We start from the raw sequence: 20,443 nt of genomic DNA, 5'->3' as shown, positions 1-20,443 counted from the left end.
TTACCAAGTGCATTCCGAGGGGTAATAAATATAGAAGAATAAAGGTAAAACCTGGGTGGCTGAACCAAAACATAAAATGTCATATTAAGGACAAAAAAATGGCCTTTAAAAAGTATAAAGCGGAGGTGTCTATCACGTATCTGATAGCAGAGCCGGATATGATGAGGAAGGCCTCTCTTACAGGGCCCCTGTTAGTGTAGACAGGAGGCACAGGAGTACAGAGTGGCACGAGTGCCTGTAAGTCTTGCTAGCAGCAGGGCAGCTGGGCAGGAGAAGTCGTCAGATGGATTCAGCAAGCAGGCAAGTAGGCAGGCAGCTGGTGGTGGTGACATCAGGCAGAGTAGCAAGGTTCAGGCAGGCTGGGTCATGCACAGATTAGATGGATCAGGTACAAGGCACAGACAGGAAAGTAGTCAGGAGACAAGCTGGGTCTGGAACTGATCAGTGGAACAGGAGCCAAAGGAGCAGACAAAAACAGAGGTCAGGGGACAAGCCGAGGTTGATACAGGTGGAGTTAAGAGAATGGTCAAGACAAGCTGGGTCAGCAATTGGAAGCAGGATACAGGATCACAGTTACATAGGAAGCTGAAAACAAAGCAGCACTGATTCTGAGCACTGGCTGAGTTTAAATAGTCTGTTTGGGACCAGCATCTGTCACAAGTGCGCACAAGCACCGGCATGCACGAATATGTGCGACGGTTTGTGTGTGCGCGCGAGTTTGCGCATATTTATTAGCCAGTGGCCAATTCTTACGAGCACGAAAGGGAATATGTTTTAGCTTGTGCCCAGAAGTTTGTCCAGGGGAGTTATCTTGTTTGCTGGCATGCTTATCCTGACAGGGTAATTGTCAGCATTCCAACACTACAAGGAATGCAATCAGAAGTGTAAGAACGCAATCAGGGCAACTAAAAAAGACTGTAAAAGACACATAGTGGAGGAGAGTAAAAATAAATCCTAATGTTTTAAATATATTAACATTAAAAAGGCATGGTTGGAACATATAGGCCCCATGAAGGACGAGGAAGGAAGATGGTTACAGATGACAAGGACAAGGCAGCTGTATTAAATGCTTTTTTCTCCTCAGTCTTCACACAGGAAAAGGGTATAATAACCACGACTGTATGGTTAGTAACATGTCACAGGATCTACCTTTGTGGCTAACAGAGGTGGAAAAGATTGGAGAAGCTCAACATAAATAAATCACCAGGACAAGATGCCTTACACTCAAGAGTCCTTAAGGAACTCAGTCAGGTTATGTCCAAATCGCTATACCTAATCTTTATGAACAGCATACTGACAGGATTGGTACCAACTGATTGGTGAAAAGCTCTTGTGGTACCAATATTCCAAAAAGGGCAGAGATATATTCCTGGAAACTTTCGGCTTGTCAGTATAACATCGGTAGTGTTTAAACTAATCGAGGGGATGATAAAGGACCATATCCAAGAATGAAAACAGTATAATTAGCAGTAATCAGCATAGGTTTATGAAAGGTTGCTTTTGCAAACCAACATATTAACTTCTATGAGGAAGTGAGCTGCCATGTGGACAAAGGTAGGCCGGTAGATGTATTTGGATTTTGCAAAAGCATTTGATACAGTGCCCCACAAATGCTTAATCTACAAACTGAGGTCGGCGGGTAGGTAGGTAAACCATTGGGTTTGTTCTTGGATAGAAAACTGGCTGCGGGGGCAAGTCCAGAGGGTGAGGATAAATAAAGTGTACTCAGAATGGTTTAGAGTGGTTAGTGGGGTACCCTAAGGCTCTGTCCTGGGACCAATTCTGTTTAACTTATTTATAAATGATATAAAGGATGGGATAAATAGCTTGATCTCAGCGTTTGCTGATGACACAAAAATATGTAGAGCAATATCATCACAGCAGGATATAGAAACTTTACAAGAGGACCTGAATGAATAGTGGGCTACTAGATGGCAAATTAAGTTTAACATTGGTAAATGTAAGGTAATGCACTTGGGTGGTAAAAATATAAATGCAAGTTTCTCATTGGGAGGAGAACACCTAGGGGATTCCAGGATGGAGTAGGATCTAGCGGTCCTAGGGAAAGACAGACTGAGCAACAGCATGCAGTGTCAAGCTGCAGCTAACAAAGCCGGCATAATATAAGTGTGCATTAAAAGGAAATTTATTCCAGGGATAAAATGATAATCCTGCCACTTTATAAAACTCTGTTTCGGCCACATCTGGAGTATTCTGTCCAGTTCTGGTCACCAATCCTCACAAAGGATGTGCTGAAGCTGAAGAGAGTCTAGAGAAGGGCAACCAAATTAATATGGGGAGTTGAGGACTTCAATTATAAGGAACGACTACAAGTGCTAAATTTATTCTCACTGGAGAAGAGACACTTGAGAGGAGATATGGTAGCAATATACAAATATCTCACGGTGATCCCAGCATAAGTATAAAACTTTTCAGTCTCAGAGAGTGTAAGAGGACACGGGGCCACACAATGAGACTGGAGGAGAAGCAGTGGTAGGGTGTTTTTCACTGTCAGGGCGGTAAGGATGTGGAACTCTCTTTCACAATTGGTGGTGTCGGCAGGAAGTATGGATAGTTTTAAAAGACTCTTGGACGTGCATCGTAGAGAAAACAATATACATGGATATGGAAAATGAGTTTCTTCACACACACCAACACAGGTTGAACTGGATGGACTGTTGTCTTTATCAAACCTTACTAACTATGTAACTATGTAATTAAAATAACAATCAGGATGAGCAAAAATCAAATATACTGTAAGTGGAAATGAAACTTAATAAAAAAAAGAGTCCACTCTGAAACAATTCCTCATCTTCCAAGACTATGTCCTTGGAAATAATGTGCTTGGTGCAACCCGTGGAGAAACAACAGAAGAACCAATCTGAAAACCATGGGGATAGAGTAGGAAAACCTTTACAAAAAAATACATAGCAAAGTGTTTAGGATAAAGGGGTATCATAAATGCCTATAGAAAAATGAATGTACAAACACAAAACAGATTAATGTTACCCTTTAAAAAAAGGGAAAACTATGAAGTTCCCATGTATAAAGGATGTCTCCCAGTGAATGTGGAGAAACAAATGTAGCACACTCCCTAAGGAGCTGCAAGTAAGCTGAGAACCCCCACCCTGCACAGCCAGGCACAGACAATTTTCACAGGCACACTTGGGTCAGAGAACAGTTTGTGGTTTTGTTTTTTGTTATTTATTGAGGGTAATAACTTGGATAGGGATGGGAGATTATGGGATGCCCATTGACTTCAACAACAACTTTAGGGACAACTTCCTATATACAGTCTCTATATACACTTCCTATTCTTCCTCCAGCACATACTTGCTTGCAGAAACTAGCTGGATCACTGTGTTAAGATCTGACAATCACTCAATCAGATCAAAAGCGCTAGCCCATTACAGGAAGGAACCCGAGGCCCCTTAGTTGTGTAGCAGAATGTCAGTGTCCAGCTTGCATCACTCCTGTGGCTACTGATCCCAGCAACACCTCTTCAGACATTGCTAAACCACCTGGCTGCAGCTGCCCCTTTCACCAGCCCTCCAGGCTCTCCCTCCAGACTGACACTAACCAGCCCGCCTGGCTGACTCTAAGGAGATTTCCCTCCCAGATGTGCTGACCTGCTCCCGCTGTCTTCTCTCCTTGCTCCCATGCATCCAGGAAGGGCTTAATGTGTGTGTTTTAGCAGAATCCTTTCTGCACCCAAGCCCTGACCTGAAGTCACCTTCCAGACTAAGGGGCACCCTCAAGGGCCACCAACAGCCTCCTCAGCACTCCATCTCCATCTTCCACCCGACTGCCCCTCCCTGGCTGGCTTATGCCTATTCATGAGGTGAATCTGCCTCCTGCCAGCCCATTGCTGGGGATTGGCTGAGGCCCTAATAAATATACCAAGTAGCTCCTCCTAACCTCCACCTACTATGTCTACAACATTCTCCAGTGTCCCAGAAGACAGGGGTAGGCACCAGAGAGGCTGCATGGATGAAGTCATCCAGCCCTGAGTCACTAAACCCTGACCCAGATTCAAAGCTTAGGCTTAGCCATGAGCTGAACTCTAATTTCCCTACACTGGCAGCTATACTAACAACCTAGCACACTAGAGGGTGCTACACAAGGAGAAACACATTTTCTCATGACGAAAAACTGGGATAAACCACCAAGGAATGGGTTATACAGTCTAGAAATTAGGACCAGACAACCCTCATACAGAAGCCCTCCATTTAGCCCCCCCCCCCCCCCCATCTAGAAGACTGTTGTAATTGGCAAGTTGGGGACAATCAGTAGAACCCATAGAGGATGTGGGGGAGAAAAGAAAAAAATCTGAGTTTAGTTATGAATATTCTAGTGCAAAATAATACTGTGATCAATGTGCTTTTGGCGGAGTTGCTATCAATTATACATCAGTTGTCGATGTATAATTTAAATTGTTGTTTGATGGTTTAGACGCTTTATAAACTTATTATATATTACATTTGAAAACACTAGGAGCATTGGACTATATACTTACAGATTTCAGTTACAATACAGTTCAATACAAGAGGGTTCTGAGGGCCCTGCTCATGAGAGCTTACGATCTAAAAGGGAAAAGCAAGTGATACCAGGGGTAATAACTGTGTAGTCTGAGCCAAAAAGAAAAAGTAAAGTTTATTAGGTGGTGGTGGAATAGGCTTCCCTGAAGAGATAGGTTTTCAGGGATCTCCTATGGGTGCATTCATACCTGTTAATGCACCCGACTCTGATTTTCAGCGATTAGCTGAGGTAGGCAGCCCCATTGAAAGCAATGGGAGGATAATGTCTCCTACAGCTAATTATGGCCATGCACATTTATTCGCTTGCATGTTATCACTAGATTACATGCAAGTGGCCACAAGCCTCTCATTAATGTAATAAGAAGGTACTAATGCACTGCTATGTCAGATATCAACATAAAACAATATGTGCAAGAAATAAAATAGGGCTGCCTCCCACAGCTAATCTCAGGGAGCTCCCACTGGGATAATCAGAGTCAGGTGCATTTGAAGGTGTAAATGCCCCCTATAGGTGGACAGAGTAGAAGATAGCTTAACAGATTGGAGTAGGGAGTTCTAGAAAATGGGCAAGGCTCTGAAAAAGTCCTGGAGGCTAGCAGGGGAGGGGGCATGTGGGAGGCTAGGGAGCAGGAGGTATTGGGAGGAGCAAAGAGGATGCTTTGGTTAATATTATAAGACAAGGTTTTCTAAGTTATAGTTTATCATTTTAATTGTATTCGCTGGGTGGGTGGAAGTTAGTGGAGGGATTGGCAAAGAAGAAAGGCAGACATTGATCACTTGGAAAGCAGATGAGTCTTACAGCAGCATCCATGATGGACTGAAGGAGAATGGCCTGTCTAGTGGTAGCCCAATGAAGAGGCAGTTGAAGTAGTCAAGGCGAAAGATAACAAGTGAGTAAATTATTAGCTTGATGGTTTCGTTAGTTAAGAAGGATTGTATTTTGGAAATGTTACAGAGGTGAAGGCAGCAAGATCTGGAGAGTGAATGGCTGAAAAGAGAGGCCAGAGTTCAGGATTAAAAATGATTGAAATCCAAATTGGGAGGGGTCACAGGAAGGGGGGGGGGGGGTATTATGAGCTTAGTGTTTGAAAGATTGAGATTTAGAAAATGGTTTGACATCATAAGTAAATTAAATGTCAGTTAGTAAATTAGAAATGAGCAAGGAGATGAAAGGGGTGAGCTTAGGGATAGATTTGGTTGTTTGTCAGCATAGAGATGTTATTTGAAGCCATGTGAGGTTATCAACTTACCAAGGTAATGGGATGGAAAAAATGTCTATGTTGCTTATTTGGAGTTTATTTACAGTACATTTAGTGAACACTTTTTTTAAAATACCCTTTGTGGATTAAAGTGGAGCTCCAGCCCCCCCCCCCCTTCCCCAACAAAAAAATGAAAAGTCAGCAGCTACAAATACTGTGGGAGAGGAAGCAAACAAGCAGAGCTTCCCCTTTTGGGTGGGGTTCCACTTTAAGTACAGTTAAAAAAATAAATAATAAAAACCATGTAAATATAGTTCCTGCCATAGTGCAGTTATATGCAGTATTCCATAGCAATAAGGTTTAGTAGTTAAATGGCCTGAAAACTATTACATTTAAATGGTTGCTTATATTTTCTGTACTTTGCATTTGTTTTTTATTCCTTGGTCCGTTGTATGATGCGTTGTCTTATGGGTTTAGAGCGCACATCCAGAAAATGTATACATTACGGCCAAATGTGCATATGTTTGCTGTTTTGGGATACTTCTAGAGCCAATAAAGAATTCCAGTGTCTGAAGTGCATCTTTTCACATATGAATATTGCTCAGCCTGAGAAGAAGGGTGGAAAGTATTGACTGCACATGTACAACTTCACTTTGTCAGGCAGGTCACGCAAGGAACTAGCAGGCAGATAACACCTGCCTGTCATTCTTGGGGTGACAACTGCATTGTTATGGCAAGCTTTAACCACTTTACCACCGGAGGATTTTGCTGTCTTACGTCTGGGCCACTTTTTGCGATTCGGCACTGTGCAACTTTAACTGACAATTGCGCGGTCATGCAACGCCATACCCAAATGAAATTTAGGCCCTTTTTTCCCACAAACAGAGCTTTCTTTTGGTGGTATTTGATCACCTGTGCGACTTTTACTTTTTGCGCTATAAACAAAAAAAGAGCGACAATTTTGAAAAAATAACAATATTTTTCAAATTTTTTTATATGAAATTCCCCCCCAAAAAAATGTAAAAATCAAAATTTTTTATCATTTTAGGCCAATTTGTTTTCTGCTACATATTTTTGGTAAAAAAAATCGCAATAAGCGTATTTTGATTGGTTTGCACAAAAGTTATTGCGTTTACTAACTAAGGGAAAGATTTTTTTTAACGAGTAGTGGCGGCGATCTGCGATTTTTTTTTTTTACGGGACTGCGACATTGCGGCGGACAGATCGAACCCTTCACTGACATTTTTGACACTTTTGGGGTTACCAGTGACATTACTACAGTAATCAGTGCTATAAATATGCACTGTTACTGTAAAAATTACACTGGCAGGGAAGGGGTTAATTTTATTGGAGAGGGAGGGGTTAATGGATGCCTGGTGCTTACTAACGTGTGTGGGGGGAGGTGACTGAGTGACACAAGGACAGATCGCAGGTTCAGCTATGTTGAACCCTGCAATCTGACCCTGCCTGTCACTTAGGAGATCCGCCCGCTTTGTTTACACAAGCAGGCGGATCTCCACACTCGATTCCCTGACGATGGGGGAAGAGCAGCGGCGGTCACCGCCGCTCCTCCCCTGGCCCGACTCCCGCTGTGACTTAATACAGCGGGAGAAGGGGGAATGTCTGCCGACGTAGGTCTACGTCGTCAAACCTACAACAGCCACTTTGCCGCAGTAGAGCTCTAGTGAGCAGACGGCAAGTGGTTACATATCACTTGCAGGAAAAATACTTAATTAATGAAAATAGTAACTGTAAGGCTGGCCCTACATTATACATATTTCTTGTTCAATTTCCTTTAGATTTACCTTCAACTATGTAGTGCAAGGACCTGCTTGATTGCATACTTAATGAAAGTGTTTAGGTTTGACCTCATATTATATGGTAAATCTAAAGGAAAATTGTATAATGTATGGCCAGCCTTAGAGAGAGTTCAATATCAATTTACTTTCAGCACCTACCTAACTTCATTTTCATATGTTTAAAGAGCCCAGCAACATCCTGATACTTTCCAAGATTTAAGCAATAACAAAAGGGGAGGCACATTGTACACAAAAGCCTAATGTATAAAGCAAATCAGTAACTAAAAAATTAGGATCTCATCAGTCAATGAGTGCTTGCCCAGTTTTTAGTGGCATTTTTGCTAAAACAATATACTAGCCCGTGTCACCATTCCAATTCTGTTGCTGGTAAAAACTTGCCAGTGACAGGATTTCTAGGGAAGGCAAAAAACTCGTAATGTGTAATGTGCCTCTCACCAACTTCTTGTGTTGTACTATGTTTCACCCAGTATGAAGCCTTCTGTGATACACAGTCTGTACAAGAACCCTAATGGCAGGGTCACCGGGTATTATTTGAATGTAAGCTGCAGATTTGCAAACAATGACATCTGAAAATACATATAAAGTTAAAGATTTCATATATTTATTATAAAAATAATTGGACTTTATCTACTTAAAAGTCACAAATGCAGTTCTAAAGTGGGAAGCAGAAATATTCATTTATGCGAATGCTGTCATTGACATTCACAAGGTATCGCTGTGTGAAGTATTTGAAAAAGTTTGGTGTTTTTCCTAGACAGTGAATTCCGGCTATCATTAAGCACCACCTAACTATAGTATGCTGAAATGTGTTTTTTGCTTATTTCCCTCTGGATGTAAGATAAACACATTAACCGAACATCATAAACTTGGCTACTATTCTAAAATAGAGTAGGGCTTGTAGATGTATTAAAAAGATTATATTCAAACAGATGACATTTCTTTTCTTACTGGATGAAATTAAAAGTGATAAGTAACAGAAATGTGTAAAAATCTGTTTTGCAATTCAGAGGAGTGACTTTTCTTCTATAATAACATATGATGAGATATGGTTCACTTTATTTCAGGTAAACGCTGGACCGATGGCATACGCTCGAGCTTTTCTAACAGAAACAAATGCCAACAATTACCCGGAAAGTCAAGTGAAGCATCTTAAAGAAATTTTCAGGTGACTTGCATTATAAGTACAAGACTTCTGGGAGCATGTGTGATGTATGACATTCCGTCTCTTTATTGTAAATGCCTGAGAGAACTGTCAATTCCAGCCAGTCATATCATCCCTTTTATGTCTGGTGAAGGGGGTAAATGAAAAGAAAAAAACTGGCTGGTTGTTAGCTTTTTCAAAGACCCAAGAAGAAAAAGCAGCACCTAATTGTTGTTCGTTTTACCATATCTGTCTCAGTGGGCCCCAGCCCCTGCTCCATAGGAGTCATAGGGGTTGATTTACTAAAACTGCAGAGTACAAAATCTGGTGCAGCTCTGCATAGAAGCCAATCAGTTTCCAGGTTTTTTGTCAAACTATAATTGAACTAGCTGAAGTTAGAAGCTTATTGGCTACCATGCATAGTTGCACCAGATTTTGCACTCTCCAGTGTTAGTAAATCAACCCCATGGATTCCATGCACTGTACTGACGATGGCCAAATAGCCTAAAGCAGCTGTATACAGTTTGCACTATACATCAGTGGTTCTGGAAATGCAAGTAGCCAATGGTGCATAAAGCAAGAATTTCAGTGGTTCTACCTACTGCCCTGAAATAAAGAATCATTTTGTTATTTGAGAGATAGGTATTGGAATGTGACATGTGAATACCTTCTGTTTTACAAAGTTTGTACAAAATGTGACAAAAAACAGGGATAAATAATATAAAAATGTATACAAACAACTGAGGAAATACAGACAATTATTGAATCAGAACAACAATATATACTATAAATGCCTATACAAAAATACAAAAAATGAGGAGTGGAAACAAAAGATAAAATAAGCTAAATTTAAAAAATGTTATAAAAAACATTTGTCTCTACATATTTAGCTACATTGCTTACTGTAATATAGTACAGCAATGTGCAGGCTTCTGGTTTTTAAAATATATGTAAACCCTCACCTTTTAAAAGAACTGATTCCATTTAAAAACATTTGTGTATAGATATTTAAAAAGCATTGTAAACACTTTTTTCAGTGATCACATACCTTCTGCTCTCAGAGGATATAGGAGCTGGGGAGGAAAAGCAGCAGCACACTGTTCTTCCCAATGAAAAGCTGTGCAGAAAGGGGGGGGGGTCATTGGAGGAGAGCAGGCTGAGCATGGTCAGTTTTTAATAGGAAAGCAGAGGGACTGGTTGGAACACCAGGGAATTCACACAAGCAAAGCAATACAGAGAGAACAGGATACTTTTTAATACAAGTACATGGTACAGCGGGTACATACCAGGAAAATAAAATGTTGAGTTTCCCTAATCTCTTAATGTCAAGTAGATTTTTTGTCAAAAGATTTTTCAGGTACATAGTAGCATAGGTCAGTGTTTTGACTATATGTTCTCTACCACTTATAAAACAAAACATACAAGAAGCAAAAAAACAAAAGAAAAAACATATACAGTGTAAAAAATAATGTAGGTCAGCGAGTAGAGTATATGTTTTGTACCAAATATAAGAAAACAATATAGGAAGCAAGGTGCAAATTTAAAAAAAAAACATATTGAAAACATTTCAGTGTGGCTAAAGATGGATACACACTATACAACTTTTGTTGATCGATTTCCTTTAGATTTACCTTTAACTATATAGTGCAAGGGCCTGCCTGTTTGCATAAAAATTGAAAGTGTTTTGGTTTGACCTCATATTATATGGTTTTGGTAAATCTAAAGGAAAAAAATCTAAAGAAAATTGTATAGTGTGTATCCATCATTAGGGGGGCCATAGTTGGATCAAAATATGGCCAGTTCAGTGGCTGAATTTCAATCCATGTATGGGCAGGCTGGTTGTACAGACAACACGCCTGTTGAGTTTTTGCCAAATGATCAGTGTCACCAGCTATAGCAAAAGAAAAATGGTCTGGTGCCATCTGTAGACCACCTCCATCCCGAAATCAACAAAGAAAGAGAAAATTGGCCCATGGGACTTTGAATGAGGTGGGTACATGTGGCTGGAAATAACAAAAAAAGGAATAATTGGAAAAAGTAATCTTTATTACAAACAATTGCAGAAAAAGTCAGTATCATTGTGCGCCTAAAGCGCTTGTAATAACAAACTTGGTTGGAAATCTTAGAATACATGTATACATATAAATAACATACATATTGATATGCATGGGGGTACTATACATCTTGGTCTCAAAGATAAAAACATAGTAATATAATATTCACATGACATATAAATGTAATGCATCTTGGACTGACGCGTTTCGCGAGTTAAATGCTCGCTTCTTCAATACAGAATGCATTGAAAACATATCTAAAGAAACAAAAATAATTGTTGGAATGTAACTTAAAAGATATTGTTTGGAAAAAATTCTGTAAGTCCTAGGGAACTCATTAGAGTGCCCAATACTCACACACCAGTAGAGCTGGAGTCAGAGAATGGACCCCCGTGCGGTGGCGGTGGTGTAGGTCTGACCCGGGAGCTGAAGCTATAGTGTATTCTGACAGCGGGGAAGGCTCCCTGCCTTTAGAACACACTAGCACAGTAGTAGTGATTCCCCCATCCACCTTGAATATGTAGATTGGGGAATTGGGTCATTTTGTTTTTCTTTCAGCCCGCTAATTGAACAAACAAAAAAAAGATTAATATATGGCGAGCTTTATAGGCTACAGGCTTTAGGAAGGCAATTGAAAGCCATAGTACAACTAGATGAATAGAAGCTAAGACTAAACAGGGGAAGGGGAAGAGTTACAAATGAGATCAAAGTGGAAAACCTGAGAAGGGGGGGGGGTGGTTGATCAAGGACAAAAAGGACTGTCTACCCTGAAACAGAGTAAAGGTGGTCTGGGAGTTCCGAAAATGCTTGAGGAGAAAAATTGGCATGAGAGATGCAACCAATTTATTGTGATATTAAGGTGCAGAACTTATTCAAGTCACCATAAGCCTTTTGGTGGAGTTGGAGTTGGGGCAATTGGATTTGCATTGAAAATATATAGGAAACGATGGAGGATATCCATTTTTAGAATATTAACACTGCTAAGTCAGCATCCTTCACCACAGATATGCATACATTTCCCTTGAAAATGGTGCCATATCTTAGGTGAAGGATGCTGACTTAGCTGAATGTTTTTGTTCTGGGGTAGCAGATTCAGTATATGTAGACACTACATGCAACCATAATATAGGGACACTGACAAGACCCTTTAAAATTGGGACTTGATAGTAACTTTGCATTGTTGATGGTTTTTACTCTTGCTTCTTTTTTTGAGTCCATGTGTTTGTAAGAGGTCCTGGTAATAAAGATCACCAGGTGGTTTGATGAGGATATCCAAATTCTTTGTATATAATAAAAGGGTGGATCCCGAGGAAGCAAGCTGTTGGCAAAATGTGTCAGTCATACATGCCAAAGATTACAAGATTGATTACATACATGGATGCATTGTTTTTAATCATGTCTAGTGTCTAGATTGTAGCTTGCAATGATTATGTAACAAAATATTGCTCTTTTACGAGTCCCATTTACCTGTTTCTGCTTTTTTCGTCAGTAAAGGGTGTTGTCCTGTATTTTGGATGTCCTAGGCCAGAGTTCACAAATCAGATAAAGTAAACTCCATATAAACAACTAAAAATAGATTTCAAACATATATATGGCAAGAGGTGTGCCTACAAACAGAACTGTAAAATATTGCATGTAATTTTCTGATTCACTCAGCCTTGTTATAGAAAGAATGAGCAAATATTGCTCATTTATTCTATGGAGAAAAGAATATGAGATTACCAGTGTGCAGTCACCACTAAAATATGTTGGTAGGAACAAGCTAGATCCAGGGCATCAAACAGCATACTCAAGGACCTCAAATAATTCTCAGTCACATATCTGCCCATCTGTGGCCATCTGTAGTCCTGTATATTTCTGAGATATTAGTATTAGTAGTGACACTAGTAACATATTAAAATAAATATGTACAGTATATAGTGTTCCTGATGGAGTCACTGCTGAATCAAAGAGGAATTCCAGCTTAGAACATTGTAGTTATGTATATAACATACCTGGCCGATGCCGATGGAAGCTGAAAATCATGAAGTAGACACTGCTACTCTAGGGATCTTCACTTACTTTCAGGGCCTGTGCTAAGCAGCCGCCCAGGAGCATTCTGAACACAGAAGGTCTGCCTGCTTAGCTCAGGCACCGTTCAGAGAATAGGTTGCACTTGCTGCAGGGCCGGGACAAGGGGTGGGCAGCAGGGCTGGTTGCCCTGGGCGCAATATTTTATTGCAGGGATGGGGGGGCACCTTGACCCTAACCCTAAAGGAAGGGGGGCGCAGTTTGGCATCCTTGCCCTGGGCACTGGATGACCTTGTCCCGGCACTGACTTGCTGAATATATGCAAATGCGAATTATTTGTATTTCGAAAAAAACAAAGAATTCTCTGAGTGATGCCAGTACCAATCGCCCATGTTCACAATGCAGCATGGTATCTGCTCGATGCAGGACCAAGAAATAAGTGGAGATCACTGAAGTAATGGTGTCTATAGTGATTTCCAGCTTCCAGGGCCATCAGCCAGGTATGGTATTTGCATATTTACAGTGATCCAAACTGGACCAATGTAACTATAGTTACATAGTTAGTCAGTTTGAAAAAAGATACAAGTCCATCTGGCTCAACCAATAAAAAAAAAAAAAAAAAAAAACAGTCAAGAAAACCCAACCATACAATCCCATATACACAATCCTATAGCCGTAGTAGATCAAGAGGAAGGCAAAAAAAAAAACCCCCAGCAAAGCATGATCCAATTTGTTACAGCAGAGGTAAAAAAATTCCTCCCAAAAGGCAATCAGATATACCCTGGATCAACTCTACCTATAAATATTAGTGCCGATTTATATTATGTCCACCTAGGAAAGAATCCAGGACTTTTTTAAAGCAATCTAGTGAGCTGGCCAAAATCACCTCTGGAGGAAGTCTATTCCACATTTTCACAGCTCTTACGGTGAAGAAACCTTTCCGTATTTGGAGACAAAATCTGTTTTCCTCTAGATGTAAAGAGTGCCCACTTATCCTCTGCGTTGACCTTAAAGTGAATAAATGAACACCAAGTTCACTGTATGGACCCCTTATGTATTTATACATGTTGATTATATCCCCCCTTAATCTCCTCTTCTAAAGAGAGAATAAATTCTTTTCTTACTTATTCTTAAATGTATAAGTATCCTTACCTGGAATTCCTCTTTAAATTACAAAGCTGCATTAAAATAATTTTATTTTTAATTGCTCCATTTCCATTCATTTGTACAAAAGCTGCTAACTTTTAACCACTTGCCGACCGCCGCACGACTATTTACTGCGGTGGTCAGCCCCTCACAGGCAAAGCGGTGTAGTTCTACGTCGCTAGCCTGTGAGGCTCTAGGGAGCGAGCGCGTACCGCCGGAGGCGCGTTCCCGCGCGGTCACGGACACCCCTGCGCATGTGCCCGGCGGACCCGATGTCCGCCGGGCACTTGCGATCATCTGTTACACCGGAAGAAAGGCAGGCGGCTGATGTAAACAAAGCCGCCTGTCATTCTTCCTTGTGTAAGATTGGAGATCAGACGGTTCTACTATGTAGGACCGTTGATCTCTGCTCTTACACTAGCAGCCATGTCCAATCACAGTTAGAATCACGCCCCTAGGACACACTTAACCCCTCCCTCTCCAATACAGTTAACTCCTTCACTGCCAGTGTCATTTTTACAGTAACAGTGCATATGTATAGCACTGATTACTGCAGTAATGTCACTGGTAACCCCAAAAGTGTCAAAAATGTCAGTCAAGGGTCCGATCTGTCCGCCGCAATGTCGCAGTACCGCAAAAAAAATGCACATCGCTGCCATTACTCGTTAAAAAAACAACAACAAAAATGACAAAAATCTTTCCCTTTGTTAGTAAAGATTAGTTTTATAGGGTGGCTACATTCATTCTCCATGGTCCCACTATATGTAGCAACCCTCTCTTGCTCGACTGAGAGATGAACTATGGACTATGGGATTTGTAGTGTGTATAGAGCAGTGTACATGGCTGCAAATAACATGCACTGCTCACTCCAAACAAACAATAGTGAAAAAAAAAACAAATAATTTCATGAAAAATGAATTAGAGGGCTATTAAAGTCATTGTAGAGGCTCAAGGCTTTTTACCTTCATGCATTCTATTCATGAAGGTAAAAAACCTTCTGTGTGCAACAGCTCCCCCTAAAATCTGAGCTCCATCTCAATCCAGCGATCTGCACAAGAACCTCGGCTCTCCTGGGTCTCTCCCTCCTCATTGGCTGAGACAGCTGGGGTAGCCATTGTCTCCCGCTACTGTCAATCACAGCCAGTAAGCCAATGAGGAGAGAGCTGGGGGGGCATAGCTATGCTCTATGTGTGAATGGACACACACAGAGCAGCAAGCCTGCTAGGGTGCCCCCATAGCAAGCTGCTTGCTATGGGGGCACTTGGCAGGAGGAAGGGGCCAGGAGCACCAGCAGGGGACACAAGAAGAGGATTGAACCTGCTCTTGAAGTATTGGATGTGTATGGAAAAAGAATATCATTTAGTGTCACTTTAACCAAGCTGACTGCAGAAATCTGTAATCTCCTTGGTCACTGTTAGCTACTAAACTTGGCATTCACATTTTTTACAACACTTGGATTTTTGGCATAGTGATACTATAACCTGTACTCATTGGGCTGTATCTTTCCGCAGACAATTCGCAGACACCTGTGGTCTGGCTCTAGAAGTGAATGAAAGGCTGATAAAGGAGGATCAGCTAGAGTATCAAGAGGAGATGAAAGCCCATTACAAGGACATTCTGGCTGAACTCTCTGAAGTCATGAATGAGCCGGTGAGATGACGAATGTAACCCTGATTTGTACAGTCATAAAGCACTGACTAGGTGTGTGGCATCATAGAAGGAGGAGGATACAGAAAGTGCCTTCAGTTTTAATGTTTTTAGTTTTTAGGTGTTTTGGTGGGAACTGTGGGAAGTGTATATTACAGTTTCTTAGTGATCGTAACATAAATATGAATTGGGGGCGTACCTATCATTGTTCTAGTTACCACTGTATATCCATTGTGTGCCATGGGAATGCAGGTCACACTTATTCCCTCTCCTGAATACTAACTTAAATTATAAGTATATAAATAAAACACAGACACAATTGATGGCAAAAATTTTGGCCACGGCACATTTATTGGCATCAATAAATTATCAATGAATACCAAAATCATATTGATAATAATTCATTAATAACTAAACTTTAAACTTTTGTTTCCATAATATTTTATTAAGACTATTCAGAGAAAAACAAAAAACAGGTAGACAAAAGTTACATGGGCCCAAAGGCCTAAAGGTATACATGAGTTCTGTAACTGACAATGAATGAACGCTTTAACCAAAAGTAAGAAAAGTCTATAGCGAAACTGTGAAGAGTTACGTATACTAAACAATTGCAAAGATTATAACATGAGCATAAGTTTTATGTCTCAGAGGTAGAAGGGAAATGTCTGTATGGCAAACACTTTTTTTTGTTTTGGATAGGGTAAGAAATGGTTAAAACCCTTTCTGTTTATTTCCTGCTTTCTGTGTACCATTGGGGAAATTTTCCTTTTGCTTCCGGTCCCAGAGACCCAATCAGAAGTTAGAGGAAATCTCCTAAAATGATGGGAATTCTCCTCTAAGAGAGGTGTCCACAGAACAGACATCCCCATTAGAAGATTTCCCTTTCTTCTAGGGGCAACTCGAAAATGCTGGCTTTTCCTTCACTTTCTTTCTTGGTGACAATGATCAGCCGTACAAATAAAGGGGTGACTGTCCCCAGAAAAAATTATTACAAACCTGAAACAGGGCCTAACCCTCCCCCAATCTATCAGATACACTAAGATCTTTAAGCTTTTTTCTGTTATACAGTGCAAACAGCTATAAGAGCTAGTGCAGAAGCCCAGAGCATCCCGTGGTGACTTCAGTTGAGTTTATTTTAAATTGATTTCTGTTGTTACGGGGGAGTTCTCCTTTAAATCATCCTCCCGGGTATCTAGTTTTGACAGGCACGCGCTTCCATTCTCCTCCCCTCCCCAAAGCCATAGCTGGTAGCTCATAGCTAGGATGCCGGCACAGGGAAACTGAATGCTGGTGGCTGTGTACAGCATGAGAAAATGTGTTTCGTTTTGTTTTTTACATAACAATTTGTTATTTAAATAATTTGTTTAGTTAAATTTGTCTAAATCATTTTCTGAATTCCTTTTCTTTATTCAATTTTGAATCGATTCAAATTTTCTAAGTTCAGTTGAATTGAACTCAATTCAATCAAATTCAGAAATTTTGAATTGATTCTATTTGAAATTCTATTTGAATTGAATTTGAATACCATTAAAAATCGAATTTATTCTATTTGACATTCAAATTTTGGAAGATGGTTATATTCTTTATATTCAATTCTATTCTATTTTTTTCTATTATTTTCTATTCCATTCTTTTATTTTCAATTCGGTTCTTTTATTTTCTATTATATTCTATTATTTTCTATTTTATTGGAACTTAGGAAGATGGTTATATTGTTGTATTCGTTCTATTCTATTCTATTCTATTTGAATTCAAATTTATTATATTCAAATTTTGGGAATTGGTTAAATTATTTATATTCTATTGTTTTTCTATTCTATTCTTTTATTTTCTATTTTACTCTTTTATATTGTAGTCTATTTTTTTATATTCAAATTCAAATTTATTCTATTCGAAATTGGAATTTTGGAAGAATGTTATATTCATTCTATGCTATTCTAATCTATTCTGTTGGGGGTTTTTTTCTATTCTATTTTTTTTTCTACTCTGTTCTATTCTTTTCTTTTCTTTTCTATTCTATTATGTTCACATTTGAATTTATTCTGTTTGATATTTGAATTTCAGAAGATGGTTATATTCTTTCTGATTTATTCTATTCTTTTTTATTTATTCTATTATATTCCTTTATTTTATTCTTTTATTTTGTATTCTGTTCTGTTTTACTCTATTAAATTATTTTATATTCTATTCCTTTATTTTCTATTCTATGTTATTCTATTTGGAAATTCAAATTCCATTAATTACAAAACTATTTGAATTTGATTCAAATATCGTCCAAAATCTTTCTTCCTTATTTCAAATTCCATCAAATTTGTTACTATTGTCATTGGGAAATTTGGAAACATCCAAAGTCCCAAATAATGAAACTGGTGAAGAACTTGCCCGAGTGAGTACGACGCTGGATCCCTGAACAGGTAAGTGTCCTTTTATTAAAAGTCAGCAGTTACAGGACTCATCCACATATCATACATCATCATCTCTTTTCCCCTTTAACCATGATCACAGAGACGCTTTATCATTGTATGTCTGTTTATGTTTATGCTTTGTTTGTACAAATACTGTCATCCCAGCACTGTTTTAATTCATTCTCTCTCTTCTCTCAGCTGTCATGTGACCCTTGCCTGTTCCGCTTCTCTACCTCTTTGTCTAACATTTCACTGAGTACATTAGGGAATATCGGTATGTCCTCTACTTGTCTTCCTGTGCATGTTGATCCTTGTTCACCTGTCTGTATCCATCCTATGTATTGACAGATTTCATGTGATGGAAGGTGTGATACTTTTTCTCTCTAACTAGACTTAAGTGTTCAGCTTTTGAGATCGAACCTAATGGGAACTTCCCTAAAAGTAAAAATATGTTTATTTACACCTGTATAAGTAATGTTTCTTTTGCCTTAGGATAAAAAAAAAATAACAACTTCTATATCAAGCTTTCCCCTCGTGGCCAGCTGTAAGTTTTCTAAAGACAGCTAGTGACCTGAGGCTCTCAGTTGGCCACTGCAACCCCACAGCTGCCAGTAGGGTGTCTTTGAAGGGTGAAATTGTCAAGTGAACCGCAGCAAAATGCTACTATATGTGTTTTCGTTATTTGAAGGTCGCTGCCCATCACTTGCTGTCAGACTGAGATTGCTTTTTTCTTTTTTCTGTCTTTTAAAGATCACTTATCGAGAGGACCCAGCAAAGCATTTTGCAGTTGAGAAACAATGTATTCTTCGATCAATCAGTAGAACAAACACGGGACTGCCAAGTACATCGTCAAAAGCTGACTCCTGATTGGAAGCCTCTCCTATATGAACTTTCTTGATACCACAGATTGACCTGAATATGAACCTCTGGAGAACTTGCCTCTTTGGGACATAGATTGTAATTTTTAATTTATTGGGTCACGTCAAGTGCTCAGAGAAGTACTAGTGATATAAACGTGTTGCCTACCCAGTGAATAAAACAGTGTTATAAAACATGCTTCCCCCTTTGTCCAAGGGGTGGAGGTTGGGGCTAAGCCACAGCAAATGCAGTGCAATGATACAGCTGTCGTTCTTCAAGCTAATTCTAATTTTATTTTATCTCTTCCTTATATTTTAAGAGTCTTAATTCTATGTTTTATAATAATTAATTAAGCATATTTACATGGAAATTTGTAAATAGGAGATGTGTAAAATTTGTCATTTTTATAGAAATGAACCCATTACCCCAAAGTTACTAAGAGTCTATATAGATAATTAGATAAAGATTTATTAAAGTATTTGTGAATGTCAGTTGTATTTATGTGTTTCATCTGTATGGTACTAAATTATTATAGTGTGCGCTCAATGAACAATGGCAGCCAGTGTTGTGAGTGAAGCGACTGTTATGTATGGTCACCATGTTTCCTGGATAGTGGTAAGTTAGAAAGTACATGGAATGTGCCTTTATGCTGAGTTTTTATTATGTATACTCAAATGAAGAATGCAGCATCCAAGAGGCCCTGGGACTTTGATGTGAGTTCATAGAAAGTAGTGGGAGAGGGAAAAAAAAAAAAAAAACATTCGCAGAGCTTACTGGCTCAGGTTAGACTGCTCAAAATAGTAGTAGCCCCCAGTGAGTACCCAACAGGTTGCCAGAGAAATGTGTACCAAGGAGGAGAAGAGCCAGTTCAAATTAAGTTATTGGTCTGCAATGCAAAAAAAACTCCAACGTGTTTCAGGGGCCAGAAAGCATTCTCCTTCATCAGGCTTCAGTTAAAATAGAAATCTTGAATGGACGCAAAATAGGGCTTTCCTGTGTGGATCTATGCAGGGAAGATAATTGCTGGACTAAGAGAGCTGCTGGCCAGCAGCATCTGGGTAAGCAATCAATATAAGGATTAGTTAATTCTAATTTTTTTCTTTTTTTTTTTTTTTTTTTTGTGAAGCCCTGGTGAAGGAGGAATGTTTTCTGGCCCCTGAAATGCATTTGGGTTTTTTTTGTAGTGGAAGCCAGTAAATTAATTTGGACTCTTTTATCATTTTAACCTGCACTCTTTCTACTGGTGTATTTTTTTTCCTATTGTTGCTGCTTCAGTAGAAACTGCAGCTAATTATCACAATTCTGTCATAGTCCATGCAAACATTACTCCTTACATAGATATAAAAATAATATTAAAACAACATGTTTTGTTTCCTATTTTTGCTGCTTCAGTAGAAACTAGAGCTTATTATCACAATTATGTCATAGTCCATGCAAACATTACTCCTTACATACATATAAAAAAAATATGAAAAGAACATTTTTAAAGTTCATTCAACACCTCTAAGGTATTTTTATTAACTTGTCATTATTGCACAACTAACCTTCCAAATACTGTGCAGTATAAAGTCATATGTACATTGTATTGTGTTTGGACACAGTTCAGTGACGTATGTGCCCATGAG

The 20,443-nt window shown here is 39.3% G+C and overlaps 1 protein-coding gene across 6 annotated transcripts in view; it reads left to right on the top strand.

The window, feature by feature from the left end:
• The window catches only part of DOCK10 (dedicator of cytokinesis 10), a 482,217-nt gene extending 462,908 nt beyond the window's left edge, over positions 1-19,309 (top strand). For 5 of the 6 annotated variants that reach the window (XM_082248984.1, XM_082248983.1, XM_082248985.1 and 2 more), the window contains 3 exons: positions 8,622-8,722; positions 15,420-15,558; positions 18,711-19,309. In XM_082248984.1, the coding sequence (XP_082105110.1) occupies positions 8,622-8,722; positions 15,420-15,558; positions 18,711-18,827 (357 nt within the window). In that variant the 3' untranslated portion in view covers positions 18,828-19,309. Of the gene's footprint in view, positions 1-8,621; positions 8,723-15,419; positions 15,610-18,710 lie in introns of all 6 variants that reach the window. The other variant, XM_082248986.1, reaches the window with a different exon arrangement.
• The last annotated feature ends 1,134 nt before the right edge of the window (positions 19,310-20,443 follow it).

The sequence above is a fragment of the Pelophylax lessonae genome (genome assembly GCF_965119305.1).
Source record: "Pelophylax lessonae genome assembly, chromosome: 3".
Classification (NCBI taxonomy): Eukaryota; Metazoa; Chordata; class Amphibia; order Anura; family Ranidae; genus Pelophylax; species Pelophylax lessonae.
Note: the sequence above shows the minus strand (reverse complement) of the source record. Positions and strands in the feature narration are given on the sequence as shown.